General features: G+C 45.8%; 1 protein-coding gene across 1 annotated transcript in view; it reads right to left on the bottom strand.

Moving 5' to 3' along the window:
* Positions 1-13,856, bottom strand: part of BLK (BLK proto-oncogene, Src family tyrosine kinase) — a 46,378-nt gene that overhangs the window by 13,774 nt on the left and 18,748 nt on the right. Inside the window, exons 4-7 of the mRNA XM_058835073.1 lie at positions 12,101-12,149; positions 5,319-5,412; positions 4,229-4,327; positions 3,077-3,180 (exon numbers count right to left, since the gene is read on the bottom strand). Coding sequence (XP_058691056.1) covers positions 3,077-3,180; positions 4,229-4,327; positions 5,319-5,412; positions 12,101-12,149 — 346 coding nt within the window. The remainder of the gene's footprint in view (positions 1-3,076; positions 3,181-4,228; positions 4,328-5,318; positions 5,413-12,100; positions 12,150-13,856) is intronic.

The following is a 13,856-nucleotide window of genomic DNA, read 5'->3' as shown; positions in this document are numbered from 1 at the left end:
ATCAGAAAAGGCACAGGGCAGAGACATATCTGTATGGATGCTAACTGTGAAACAGAGAAGCACAGTGCCTGTGTAAATTACAGGCCACATAGCTTTCTCAGTCTTGCCTGAGAAAGTGGCCTGGGAAAATCATGGGGAAGAATTAAAACAATCCTCAGAGACAGAAAACAGCCTTGCAGGTGCTGTTTGTCTGTTCCTTGTTTTCTTTGCAGGAGAAGGTCGAGGGGTGGTGTGCCCCACTGATCAATGATGGTGATGTAGTAGTTTGCTAACCAATGAGTTTCCTTTCTGTACTTTCCACATATTGGTTTATAAAAAAGACCTGAAGCAATAAACTGAGAGAAATTCTCCTGACCGACTCCTTAGAGAGTCTGTGTCGTTCTTCTCGCCGTTCTTAATAGAGCAACACATCTGAGCATCTGGAAATCACATGGGGATTCCATGAAGAGGAACCCACATCTGCTAATGCAGAATATCACACACCTCATTCTTCCTGACAGCAGAGACAGGGCATCAAGGATGCAGTGATTTCTCCTTGGATTTCAGGACTCCACCACCTCTGCTCGAGCCCTGTGTGACCAAGACCCACCCACACTCCAGATAATTGCAGAAGTTTGTTGGAGTCTGAGATACAGACTGTGTGCCCTTGTTTTTAATATTTAGTTCTAAGATTCAAAGAAACACTGAATTTTATATAATATGTGTAGATTAGAAAGTTTCTTAAATCACTGAGTGAAAAAGTAGTTTAGAGAACAGGAGACAAGATGGAGGATTTAGGGTGTTGTCTCCTGTCCCTTCTTTCTTCTTCATGTTCTTCTCCTAGAGGTTTTTGGGTAATAGTCAGTGATTGGATAGAAAATGCCGCAGTGCAGCACAGAGGTGATGGGACATTGGGTCATTAAGAAAAATAATATACATGTGTATTGTTAATTGGGTAAAAATAGGTATAAAGATAAAAGAACTGCGCAGTTCGGGGCCATTCTGTGCATCAGACACGAAGTGAGCCACAAGGCCTTGTTTGTACCATCAGAAGAAAGAAATGTTGCAAATTGCAAAGATTAACCTTGTAACCAGCCTGGAGAGACCTGGTAAGTTTTGTAAAGATCCTTCAATAAACACGAGAAACAAAATTCTAATGAGCTCGGGAGTTTTCTTCGAATCATAAGGACTGAGATAAGTGGGACTCCCCACGAGGGAGGATCCCAGAAGAATTCAGCCCAAAGGAGGCTGAGAGACTAGAGAAAAGTTATATCCATAGAGAATTGAGCCCAAAAGAAGCAAAGAAAGAGAAATTACAAAGTTGGGGACAATTGTAGGGAAAGGTCTGATCCCATGCATGAGTGGCACCTAGACATGCCACAAAGAGCAGGATCATGTGTGGGCAGAGCTTCAGACACAGCACACGAGTGTTTGCTTTGTGTTGCCCCCCAGATATCCCAGCAAACAAAGGGAGAGTGGGAGTGGGATAAACAGAAGAGCAGCACGTGGTGATAGATCCAAGCCTGATCATTGCAAAAGCACCACAAAGGTAGCAGGGAAATCGAGATACAGCAGAAAAAGTGATTTATAAAGTGAAATGCTTCAAAACAAATCTCTTAATTGTTTCCTGAACTGAACGTTCCCTAAAAATTCTGAAAGCTGCAAATCCTTATGGACAGCAGCTCTCCTGCTTGGCATCAGCTCAGCAGGGATGTGTGGAGGTGAGCCCAGGCACAGGGCAGAGGGGGAAATTCAAAGCAGGATGCTAGAGTGTGACACAGCATCACATCCCTGGCAGCTGAGGGAGACAGAGACTGGATGAGATTCCAGCTGCTGCATCCAGACCCTGGCACTATTTAATTTTCTGGAGGGAAGTGGTGGAAGGAACACCTCCATGATGGAAGGAACAGATGCTGCCTTGGAGACCTCCCTTGTGAACAGGAGGAAAAAAGAGACAAGAAAGGCAGAAGGAGACTCTACCATAAGCAAGAGGCTTTTCTAGGATGGAGGAACCAGTATGTTCCCTCTCTGACTGTTTGGGCCTTTGGAAGTATTTGGGAAAGAAGTCAAGGAAAAGAAGGTTCCATAGGATTTCAGACAGATGCTCCACTCTCTACTGAACAAGTCACAGCTGGACAGCGTGATCTTAGCGGTTTTCCAACCTAAACAACTCCTTGATTCTGTTGGGAAGACAAAAAGCACCTTTTCTTAGGGAAAATGTCCTGTTTCCATTTGAAGGGAAAGGAACCTAATGACAGCAAGACTGAAACACTTCCCTGAAGTACTCCATGGATCTGGTTCAGAGCAGAACCACGGGACCACCACGATCATCAGTTCCTCCGTGCTGTCAACACACATGAGGGCCCAGAGGAAGCAAAGAGAAGAAAAATAGGAAAGAAACAATATGAAATTCCCATGGGACAACCTAAACTGATTTCCAGACTCTATGAATTAATAGCACGGAACAAAGAAATTGAATTACATGGTTATATATTATGTTTAACAATGATTTATATATTATGTTTAATAATGATATCCATTGCCCAAGAAGAGTGGGTGCAATGCTCTGGCCTTTTCATCCTCACTGGATCACTTTTTCAAAAGTCAGACGTGTTCATATGGAAAGAAAATGGATGAGATCCATCTACCCTGCTCCAGTCAGTCTCCTTCCAAGAGTTCTGGTTTGTATGAATTCCCCTTGCTATAGGCTACCAGGAAAAACATGTTTCCCCTGGGAAAATGACTACTTTTACAAAAAATTCTGCAAGTTTCTGTTGCAAACAGGAGAAATGCTCCTTCAGGAGTGTATAGAAATATCTTTAAAAATAAATAAATAAATAAATAAATAAAAGAGAGAGGGAAGAAAAGGAAAAGAAAACCTCTAAATTATTTTGGAAAACCTGCTTATTTGTGTTCCTGTGTCTCTGCCACGAACCCTGATGGAAGAACCACTCTCACCACAGCCAGAAGTGCAAGTCTCAGTGGCATCATGAGCAAATCTTTGCCCTCCAAACCCTCAGCTCACTCCTAGAGCCCTGCTGAAGGTTTTCCAAGTCTGGACAATGATGAGGAGTTACCTTTGCTCCACAGATCTCACCTTTGGTGGTTTCACTCTCCCGGACGAGGAAAGAGCCAACTTTGTTCCCAGAAGACAACAGCAGCCGTTCAGCATCTTTTCTGCTCAGAGTTCTAAAATACCACCTGGGAGACAGAAAAAAGCAAAATCATGGCTTGAAAAGGAAAAGCCCTAAAGAAAAAGGAAATTCTTCCACTTAGTTCTTTCTCTTTTTTATTATTACACTGTGAGTCTGAGGGTTGTTTTTATCATCAGGTAGTTTTGTATCATCTGGAAAGTAATAGATTGTTTTGGGTAGATTAACACCAGATTTGGGTCACTTTGGGCTTGTTTCACAGCCTGGAAATTCAGACAGTGTGGGGAGTAGATGGGATGTGCTGCATCCCCTACACAGAAGTTCAGACTTTGGATACAAAGAGCTTTTATGTCTCAGCCACCTTTCTGTGAGCTGCTAAATATTTGCTGAACTCAGTGGTGGTTGGGTCCCTCCAAGAAGAGATTGCAGGCAGGACTGATCATTTAGAGCTGAATTCCAAAGAGGAAGATAACTCATGGAAAAAGATTCCCCTTCTGTTTGTATTATAGGCAAAATAAACTCTTTTGGCTCCAGCCTTTCATTCGATCTTCCTTGCAGGGAGGCTGCACCTGGGCTCATTTTAAAAGCAGCACTTTTAAAATGAGCCCATTTAAAATGGGTCTGGCACTGGCACTCAGTTTTCTGCCTTGTTAAATTGTTGGTGTGGTCCCTGGCAGATCCAAGATTCTCTGGCACCCCATCCAGAGATTCCCAGTTTACATATGGAAGGTGAAGAGGTTTAACACCATTTGTGTGGGTGGACTGGCCCAGTGGGACCAGAAGATGGTCCCTGGCACTGCCCCCATAACCTTTCTGTCATCCTCCCCCAAATCCTTCTTTTCCACAGTGGGTGTAATCAATGGGACAAGAACCTTTGCCCACTTTCCCCACAACAACCTCATCCTCTCTTTCCACACCAATATGATGATTAAAAACTTGTCCTGAGATTTTGGGCAGCATTGTTTAGGATGAGGAAAGACCTCCTGCCACCCAGCCCAGCAGTGACATCTTCCTGCCGTCAATAAATCTCCGCCTGGAGCTTGCTGAGATCCAGGGCACTGCATCTGTGTTGATCTCTCAAAAGCTTTCCCACTTACTTTTCCTCTTCCAAACTGTCCACTTGTGCCACGAAGTTGCTGGGGATGTATCCTTTCCTCCCAGTGCTGAGGGACTGTGCCAGCCACCAGTCCCCCTCGCTGCAAAGGGAGCAGAGGAAAAGGTGTGAGTGCCCAGGGGAGGTGTTGGGACAAGCTGAGGCTGTGAGGACGGGGATCGTGGGGTTGGAGCACTGCAGATGGACTAAGACTCCATAATCCGCTCTGCAGCTCCCTCTGGATTCCCTAGGACCAAAACCAGGTTGGAGGCTGTTGGTGTTTCAGGGACTTGTGGAGGTAAAAATCTCTTTCCATGAACGAGGAGCAACCACAGACGTAAACTCCTCGAGTGAGAGGAGGGGCATCTGTGTCATGGGGTTTATTTTGTCTCTTGAACAGGGCAATGGGGTCCTTTCTGCTCCTTCCTTTGTGCTCCAGATACCTCACCTTGCTGTCCCACTGCTGCCTGAGCCACCAGCCGTGCCCCAAAGCCATCCCCATGTGAGCACTTCTCCACCTCCTTGTCCCACAGGTCCCAATCCAGAGTGTTTGGGTGAGAAACGTCACCTCTGGAGGCCACTTCAGAGCAGCCAGGGGTCACTTCACAGAGCAGCCAGGGGTGGAGCAGCCCTGCAGGGTCTGGGGGCCCCAAGCCCACCTCTGCCCTGTTATGGACTGGGCCTCTTCTGTGGTGAGTTTGAGAAGCTGAAATGAAACCTCACAAGTGTCTGGCTCGGTCCTGTCCTTTCCTCTGACTACACCCAACCCACATCCTTTGCAGAAGCAGAATCAGCACAAACACAGGGCAGGAGCTGTTTTTTTCTGTTGTTGTTATTTGTGCTGCTTCTGCACCCACTGATGGCAAAGAGGGTCCTGGTAGCACCCAGGCAGGGACAATACCCAGCCCCAGAGCATCTGTGACCCACAGAAGTGTCGCTGTGCAGAGAAGAGCCCGCAGCCACACTCTGGAGCAAAGCCAAGGCACAGGCTCAGCTCTGGTCAGCTGCAAAGTGGTGTCTGACCCCAAGGTCCCCCCCTTTCCCAGCCTCCTCGTGCTCATCTTTGAGCTTCCTCCTGGCAGCAGGTCACTCACTTGGAGAGGACCTGGAGTTTCTCCCCCTTGACCAGCTCCAGGTCACGGTCACTTGAGGCAGGAAAATCGTACAGTGCAACCACGAACAAGTGATCTGAAAGAAGAATTAACACCTTTGAATCCAGACTGCTGCTCGAGTGGCTTGATGCACACCTGGATGTCTGGTGGGGCATTTCAGCCCCTAAACAGGGGGTTCTGTCACCCTCCCACCCCCCAACCCAGCCTTTCCACCAACCCAGCTTTCCTGCTCACCATAACCTCTGCTCAGGGATTAACACTGATTCAACAAAGCAATTCCTGTGTACATATTTTTAAAACACTGCAGAAACAGCCCCCCTCCCTGTCCGCAAAACCCAGAATGGCAACAAGAAAAAGGGACTTTCATGGAATTAGAAGGGTCATAAATAACCTGTCAGAGTTCAGTCTGAGTTTTACACAGTGGTAAATGAAAACTGCAACACTTCCCAGGGTGGCTGTGGAATTTGACTCTAAATGATGTGGATTTTTTGATTGAAAAAGCTTAAAGTCATTGCAGTCTCTGTTATTTGAGGCTGTTTCTGGGATTTAGCTCTCCCTGGGCTCATGGTCTGTGGCCTGTGCTCTGGGCTCATCGAGGATCTTGTTATCCCTCCCTCTTGAGCACTTTTCCTTGCAGATCATGGAATAGTTTGGGTTGGAAGGGACCTTAAAGATCATCTTGTTCCACCCCCTGCCCTGGGCAGGGAGAGTTCCCATTATCCCAGGCTGCTCCAAGCCCTGTCCAGCCTGGTCCTGAACACTTCCAGGGATGGATCAGCCACAGCTTCTCTGGGTTACCTGTGCCAGGGAACAATTCCTTCCTCACCTCTCACCCAAACCTGCTCTGTGCCAGTGTAAAACCACTGCCCCTCGTCCTGTCGCTATCTGCCCATATGAAAATTCCCTCTCTGTCCTTGCTGTGAGCCTTGTCCATGTGCCACGATGCTCTGACACAGCCCGGAGCTGCAGCTGAAGCTCTCAGTTTGCAAAGCCCAGAGGTGCCGGGGCTGCTCTCGGGGAAGCTGTGCAACCCTTCCCCTGTGATTTGCACGCTCCGAGCCGCTGAAGCAGAAAAGAACAGCTATTTTGGGGAGAATCAAAATTGATACAAAGAATCAGCACATGCACAGGATCACGAAAATCAAACCAAAACACTGTGGTGAAAAAGGAAAGGAAAGGAGAAGGAGAAGGAGGGAAAAAAGGAGAAGGAGGAGAAGGAGAAGGAGAAGGAGAAGGAGAAGGAGAAGGAGAAGGAGAAGGAGAGGGAGAGGGAGAGGGAGAGGGAGAGGGAGAGGGAGAGGGAGAGGGAGAGGGAGAGGGAGAGGGAGAGGGAGAGGGAGAGGGAGAGGGAGAAGGAGAAGGAGAAGGAGAAGGAGAAGGAGAAGGAGAAGGAGAAGGAGAAGGAGAAGGAGAAGGAGAAGGAGAAGGAGAAGGAGAAGGAGAAGGAGAAGGAGAAGGAGAAGGAGAAGGAGAAGGAGAAGGAGAAGGAGAAGGAGAAGGAGAAGGAGAAGGAGAAGGAGAGGGAGAAGGAGAAGGAGAAGGAGAAGGAGAAGGAGAAGGAGAAGGAGAAGGAGAAGGAGAAGGAGAAGGAGAAAAACATTGAGAAGAAAGAGAAAGAGAAAAATAAAAATGGGATAAAAATTAAAATTTAAAGGAAAAAGGAAAAGGAGAAAAAAAAAGGGAAAGGGAAAGGGAAAGGGAAAGGGAAAGGGAAAGGGAAAGGGAAAGGGAAAGGAAAAGGAAAAGGAAAAGGAAAAGGAAAAGGAAAAGGAAAAGGAAAAGGAAAAGGAAAAGGAAAAGGAAAAGGAAAAGGAAAAGGAAAAGGAAAAGGAAAAGGAAAAGGAAAAGGGAAAAAGAAAAAGAAAAAGAAAAAGAAAAAGAAAAAGAAAAAGAAAAAGAAAAAGAAAAAGAAAAAGAAAAAGAAAAAGAAAAAGAAAAAGAAAAAGAAAAAGAAAAAGAAAAAGAAAAGAAAAAGAAAAAGAAAAAAAAAAGAAAAAGAAAAGAAAAAGAAAAAGAAAAAGAAAAAGAAAAAGAAAAAGAAAAAGAAAAAGAAAAAGAAAAAGAAAAAGAAAAAGAAAAAGAAAAAGAAAAAGAAAAAGAAAAAGAAAAAGAAAAAGAAAAAGAAAAAGAAAAAGAAAAAGAAAAAGAAAAGGAAAAGGAAAAGAAAAAGAAAAAGAAAAAGAAAAAGAAAAAGAAAAAGAAAAAGAAAAAGAAAAAGAAAAGAAAAAGAAAAAGAAAAAGAAAAAGAAAAAGAAAAAGAAAAAGAAAAAGAAAAAGAAAAAGAAAAAGAAAAAGAAAAAGAAAAAGAAAAAGAAAAAGAAAAAGAAAAAGAAAAAGAAAGAATGGGAACTACTGCAGAAAGGCTCAGCCTAATTAATGCATGGAGACCGATGGACAGCCTATTATTAGCATTTTTCAAAACAGCCTGTCAAGCCACTGTCTTTGGGTGACCTTTTCAAATAATGCCACCAGCAAGGGAGCCAGACTGGCCCTTTGTCACAGCAAGATAACCGTGTCTCTGGGGCAACTTGGGGTTCGTGTCTGTGCAGGGCTGGCTGCTGCTCCGATGGCAATTTGTTAGGGAGGAGAAAGGGTCAGCGTGGGAGGAAAGGCAGCTCTGGAAAGCAGAGCCCTGAGCAGCTCCCTGCAGGCTTTTGAGAAGGAAATCGGAGATCCATGAGAGGTTCCAGCAGAGCCTCTCTCCCAGGATGGGAAAAGGATGATCAGTCACGAGGGAGAATGCTTTGAAGTCTGAAAATAGCTGGCACGGTTGGGGGCTTCCCCTTGAGGCAGCTCGAATTAGCAATGCACCCAAACTCTGTCTGCCTCCTTGAGAAAGTTGTTATCGCACATCTGCTCAGACATGAAAGGCTTTGGGGCGTGTGCCTCCTGTGAGGTGTCCACAGCCAGCCTGTGATCCACACACACACCCTCCCGCTCCTCTGCAAGGGAAATAATGCAGTGATCACGCTCCTGCTTGGAAAAATAGGAGCAAAAGTGTAAATATCTTCCAGCCCAGAGTGGCTGTGTACTCCAGAAAATGAAAACGGAGTTTTGATCTCGAAGTGACTGACGTAAGTGAAAATAAATGAAGTTAAAAAGAGGGAATACAGCGAGGACAAAAAGGGTTTGTATGCTGAAAAAATGCTTTATCACCTCTTATCCCAGAACAGGCGCTGAGAACACTGCACACTGAAAGGAGCCAGAAGAAAAGCTCTCTCTGCCCAAGCCAGCAGGAGTTGCCATCTCATGATGAAAGGGGCTCTTCCTGTCCCTGAGCCCATCACGCCAGGAGAAACACATGGATAGCACTGCCTTGGCCAGTTTGATCCACTCGAGCCAGGAGAGGCTCTGCAGATAAAGCTGCCAGCCCCAGGCTTTGATTGGGAGCCAAACACATCCTGGCTGGGAGCTGCTGTCAGGAAAGTCTGATACCAGCAGGGTTTGAGGAGGCTGAGCGCCAGCTTGGTGGCTCCATGGGGGTGATTCAACCAATCCTCCCACTGCTGGCTTGTCCTGAATGGAAGGACTTTGCAACCACCTCATGGCCACAAAGCTGGGCTCAGACTGTGCCAGGGTGTCCCAGAGGATCAGCTGCTGGTTTGGAGCCCTTTTAGGATGGTGCTGGTGTCAGTGACAGCCTGCAGGACACGCTGGGCAGCTGGCTGCACTGAGCTGTGGGTTACTGCTGCTGGAAATGGGGGCAGCTCTCTGTCTCAGCCTGCCATGGGCTGGAATCACTGAATCCTAAACTTGGGAAAGACCTCTAAGGTCATCAAGCCCAACCCAGCACTGCCAAGGCAATCCCTAAACCATGTCCCCAAGTGCCACATTCCTGTGGCTTTTAAATCCCTCCAGGGATGGTGATTCCATTGCCTGGGCAGCCTGATCTGGAGACTGATAATACTTTTTGTGATATTTTTTCCCTAATATCCAATTTAACCCTCCCCTGGTGGGTTAAATCTCCTCTTGTCCTTTCACTTTTTACCAGGGAGAAGAGCCCAACCCCTACCTGGCTACAATCTGTTTTCAGGGAGTTGTGCAGAGCCAGAAGGGTCCCCTGAGCCTCCTTTTCTCCAGGCTGAGCCCCTTTCCCAGCTCCCTCAGCCTCTTTTCCTCAGATGTGCTCCAGATGAAGGCAAACATTTTTGATGAGAGGGTTTAATTTCTCACTAAAAAATTATTCTTTTCAGTAGAAACAACCCTTCCTTTTCCCACTTCATCTCAAATTCACATTTCTGACAGCATCCCTTTCAAGTGCAAAACCACATTCATGTAACAACAACAAAAACGACAAAGAATTTCAGCATGAACTTTGAGATGCTGCAAAAGACCTCAAGTTCCAGAGCATCTGGATCTGAAACTCAGTCCTGATCATATTTTGGTCAGAAAGAAGCAAGTGAAGAGGTGGAAGAAGTTGTGGTTCCTCATGAGAAGAAGTGGCCTCGCAGTGAGTTTGACTCCTTGTGCTGCTTCAGGTTATTAAAATCCCTGAGGACAAGCACCCAAAACCACCAGCTCTTTCCATCAGTGGGATTTAAATCCAGCTGTGAGCAGCTGGCAGGGCAAGAGCAGGGGTTATTCTGACTATTTTCTATGTCTTATCCATCCAAAGCAAGCAAACAGCAGCTCTACCACGGGATTCTTGGGTTTGGGGCTCACCATGGGCCAGGACTTCCCAGAGTCGGGGGCTTTGGGGGTTCAGAATTAAAATTTTGACACCAAAGAGACTTAAAATCATCCCTAAAAACTTTGTGATTGCTCAGGGAACGGTGTTAAAATGAATGGGAGACTCACACCATGGAAGAACCTCCCCAGATGAAAAAAGGATTGGTGATACCACATGCACCACATTGAATCCAGAGTTGCACCCCTTGGCTGCCTTTGTGTTACTTCCATGAGGATAAATAATGTCAGGAGGAATTGGGTTTTTTGTTAAAAAAAAAAAATAAATTATTTCTGAGACAGGGGTGTGAAAGCTGGAAAGTGTGAGACAATTTCAACAACTGAAGATCAGGAAAAAAAAACAAAGAAAAATCATTCAAAATGCACGGAGATAAAAAAAAAACAACCAAAAAACAAAAATTAAAAAAGAAAAAAAGGAAAAGGAAGGGTTGATTTTACATTACATGCCACACTTCCATAGCCAATAATTTTTCCTGATTGAATTTAAAGTGCTCCCACTGGATTTAATTCATCTCTCTGAATTTATTTTTTTATATGATGTGGTTGCCTGGATTTTGTGCTTTCTCTTTTGATTCATTTGAATTGCTGTCACTTAGGAGAAGATCTCTGGTATCTCAAATATCTTGCATGATTCTTATCAGCCCGTTTTGCCACACAGGGCACAGTCAGATGTACCATCATTTCAGAAAACTCAGACACTGGCAGAGAAAAATAGGAAGCTTTCCACATTGTCAGTGTGAATATTCCTCCAGAACTGGAACTGAATCTAATGAACAAAATTCATTTTGAGAGCTGAAAATGGCTAATATTGTACTTAATCCATTTTTTTAGCACCTTTCCACTTCTGCCTTCAGGCATGAAGGAGAAGTAAAATCTGCCTCCCTGATCACAATTTCTGCTGTGACTCTGACCCAGAGCAGGGGAAAAAAACATGTGATAAAAACCCTGTGATAAAAATCCTGTGATAAAAACCCTGTGATAAAAATCCTGTGAAGGACTGTCAATTCCTGCTCAGTTGGGGAGGTGGGAGAGCACGGCCACTTAGAAATGTGCCATGAAAACAATTCAGCAAAAGAATTTCTGGAAAAATGGCATTTCCATGAAAACACACCCCAGCTCACACGGTTGAGGATCTTCACCTCCCACAAATTTGATCTCCATAACAAAAGCCAAATTTGAAGAATATTTTGATGCTGCAGGAGTTCCTGCACTTGGCCCATGGTAGGGACCCTCCATCACCATCCATAAGACCTAAGAGGACCTAACACTGTCACTCCCATTTATTCACCACCCCCTTTCCTCTTCCCTCACACCATCTCCCCTAATCCTACCCTTTCATCCACATGAAGAACTTCCATGAGTTGCTAACTGCCCTCTTCCAAGCTTCCTCTATTTTTTTTCCCCCCTCTTCTACTTATCTCTCTCTCTGTCCTTAATCTGCAGAACTTCTTTGACAGAAATACACATGAGCTGCTGTTGGAGGCTGGGCAGAGGGAGCTGGGGGCTCCCTGCTAAAAGACAATAATCTCCAAACACCATCTGTGACCTGCAGATAATTGCAGAGGTGGATGAAGCCAGCAGCCCGTCTCCAGGCAGGGGCTCTGTGTATCCTTATTTTATGCTCTTTCCTTTCTTCTCCTTCTCTTTGTAGCCTCTCTGGGCTCTCTGATGCCTGCTATTTCCTCTGAAACTTTCAGCTGGCTGGATAAAGCATCCCTGACTTGTCAGTCTGCAGACAGGGCAGAGAAATCTCACACAGCTCCAGTCTCAGATCTCCCTTTGCTCCTCCAGCCGTGGAATTACAGGATTGGAAGCGACCTTAGAGATCACCTGGTTCCAAAGGAGAGGGACTGCTTTTCCCTCTCGGTTTCCTTGATGAGCAGGGGGAAATTGGCAGCTGCAAAGGCTTGGTGATGTAAACTGAGTTTTCTGAACCAATCTGATAAACTCCCCGTCTGGCACGGCTGCAAATGCAGAAACCACAGGCCAGTGACGTGATGGCTTGTCCTCAAACCCTGACATTTGGGGACCACCACCCTGCAAAACCCCACGGGGGGGCAAAGAAAGCAGAACCTTACCTTGTGCAGAGGCTTGGTTTAGATGAGGGTTGTTGATAGCTTGTCTCCCCTGTGATAGAAATAGAAAGGAAAAAAGGAGATATTTATTACTTTGCTGTGTTTCAGGAAGAACTGATTTCAGCTTCACAGACGAGTGGGAGTCTGGTCCGGAGTAAGTCAGCAGCCCCTGTGCCTGGCTCCACACGTTGTGATGGCTTTAGCACATTTTGCCATGAGGTGTTCATAGCTGTCTCCACAGAAAGCTGGAATAACCCTTGGCTTCCCTCTGAGCTAAAGCAGAAATCTGCTGCCCACTCATTTGGAGCCTGCTCTGTCCAACCCCTGTCCACTGATGCCAGATTTTGGGTCACTGAGGGATGGAATGGTCCAAATGAGAAACAGCAATTGCAGGATTGTTTGAAGCAGAAAAACAGAGATATTGTCTGCCATAATTATCCTGAGGATCATGGGTATATGATATCCTTTGCTCAAGATTACATTCAAAAAATGGAGGCAGTAACTGCGACAGCAAATTCATCAGAGAACTGCAGAAATCATAGAATATTCAATGGTCCTTGTGGATATCCACTCAGGATAGTCTGTGATTCAATGATTCTGTGATTCCTGAGATGGAAGGGGCCCAGAAAGATCATTGATCCAGCTCTGGGCCCTGCACAGAGACCCCAACAGCACCTGCTTTAACAGACAAATATCAACAAGTTACTGCAACTCATCTGGGCACAGTTTTAAAATGTTTGCTTCGTCCCTGGTTTGGTTTGGCCCTGCTGCTGGAGCTGGCAAATTGTCCATAGATCACTCCAAATGAGCTGGGGTGGAATCACTGTGTTTTGGGGCATAGCAGTTTGAAACTGGCCTTCACCCACCTTACAGAGCCTGTGGTGGGTGTTCAACCACAGCAGGTACTTTTATACACGTGCAAAAGTGGTGAAATACGGACACAGAACTAAAAACACCTCATGTTTTCTGCCTGCACCACCCTTTGACCCCAACTTAGCAGCAGTGTGGGGTGGGAGAGCTGCTCATCCCCTGCCATTTCTCATTGAAGTGGAAGAAATTTGGATTACCCCTGACATGTTGGAGCTGAGTGCCTGTGGCAAAAAGTAACAAATGCAAATGGTGGTCAGTGATACAGTATTTATACTGATAGTGGCTCCTCTCCAGCGGGCTGGAGAGAACGAAATTTAGGAAAATAACATCTTTTTGTCAATCTGACATCTGCTGTCATGAAAACTGGACTGAATAGCCATGGGAGAACTCAGAAAAGCAAGTAAAGGTGTGAAAAACATCTCCAGCTGTCATACAAAGCAATGATTAGCAATTCCTCCCCTCTCCCAGGGCTCGAGGTGGTTTTCACATGAGAGTTGCACCTCGAGTTTCTCTTGTGCTGGCTGCTGGCTGCAGTGCTGGGGCAAGGAAAGACAAAACAATTTCATGTCCTTTGGACAGCAGCAGAGGTGAAGTGACTTACAAAGTTTAAACAAGAAGTTTGTCATTTGAGGTCTCCCAAACCCTTCCCCAGCTCCTTCCTGGTCTGTGTCCACGCCAGCAGAGGCTGGGGCAATGCAAAGGGAGCAGCAGATGCCCAGGATTTCTGAGTCTCAGCTCACCCTGACACAGATTGGCTGCAGACCCCCTTCACTGCGCCCGTGGAGGACTCACAGTGGGGAAGTTTCCATTGTGGTTTGCAGCTTTGAATCTTAGCCTGAATCTGACCCATCTTGCAAGTCAGCAACATCAGCCTGGGCTTCAAAGTGCT

This window comes from Poecile atricapillus, chromosome 3 (assembly GCF_030490865.1).
Source record: "Poecile atricapillus isolate bPoeAtr1 chromosome 3, bPoeAtr1.hap1, whole genome shotgun sequence".
NCBI classification, from domain to species: Eukaryota; Metazoa; Chordata; class Aves; order Passeriformes; family Paridae; genus Poecile; species Poecile atricapillus.
Note: the sequence above shows the minus strand (reverse complement) of the source record. Positions and strands in the feature narration are given on the sequence as shown.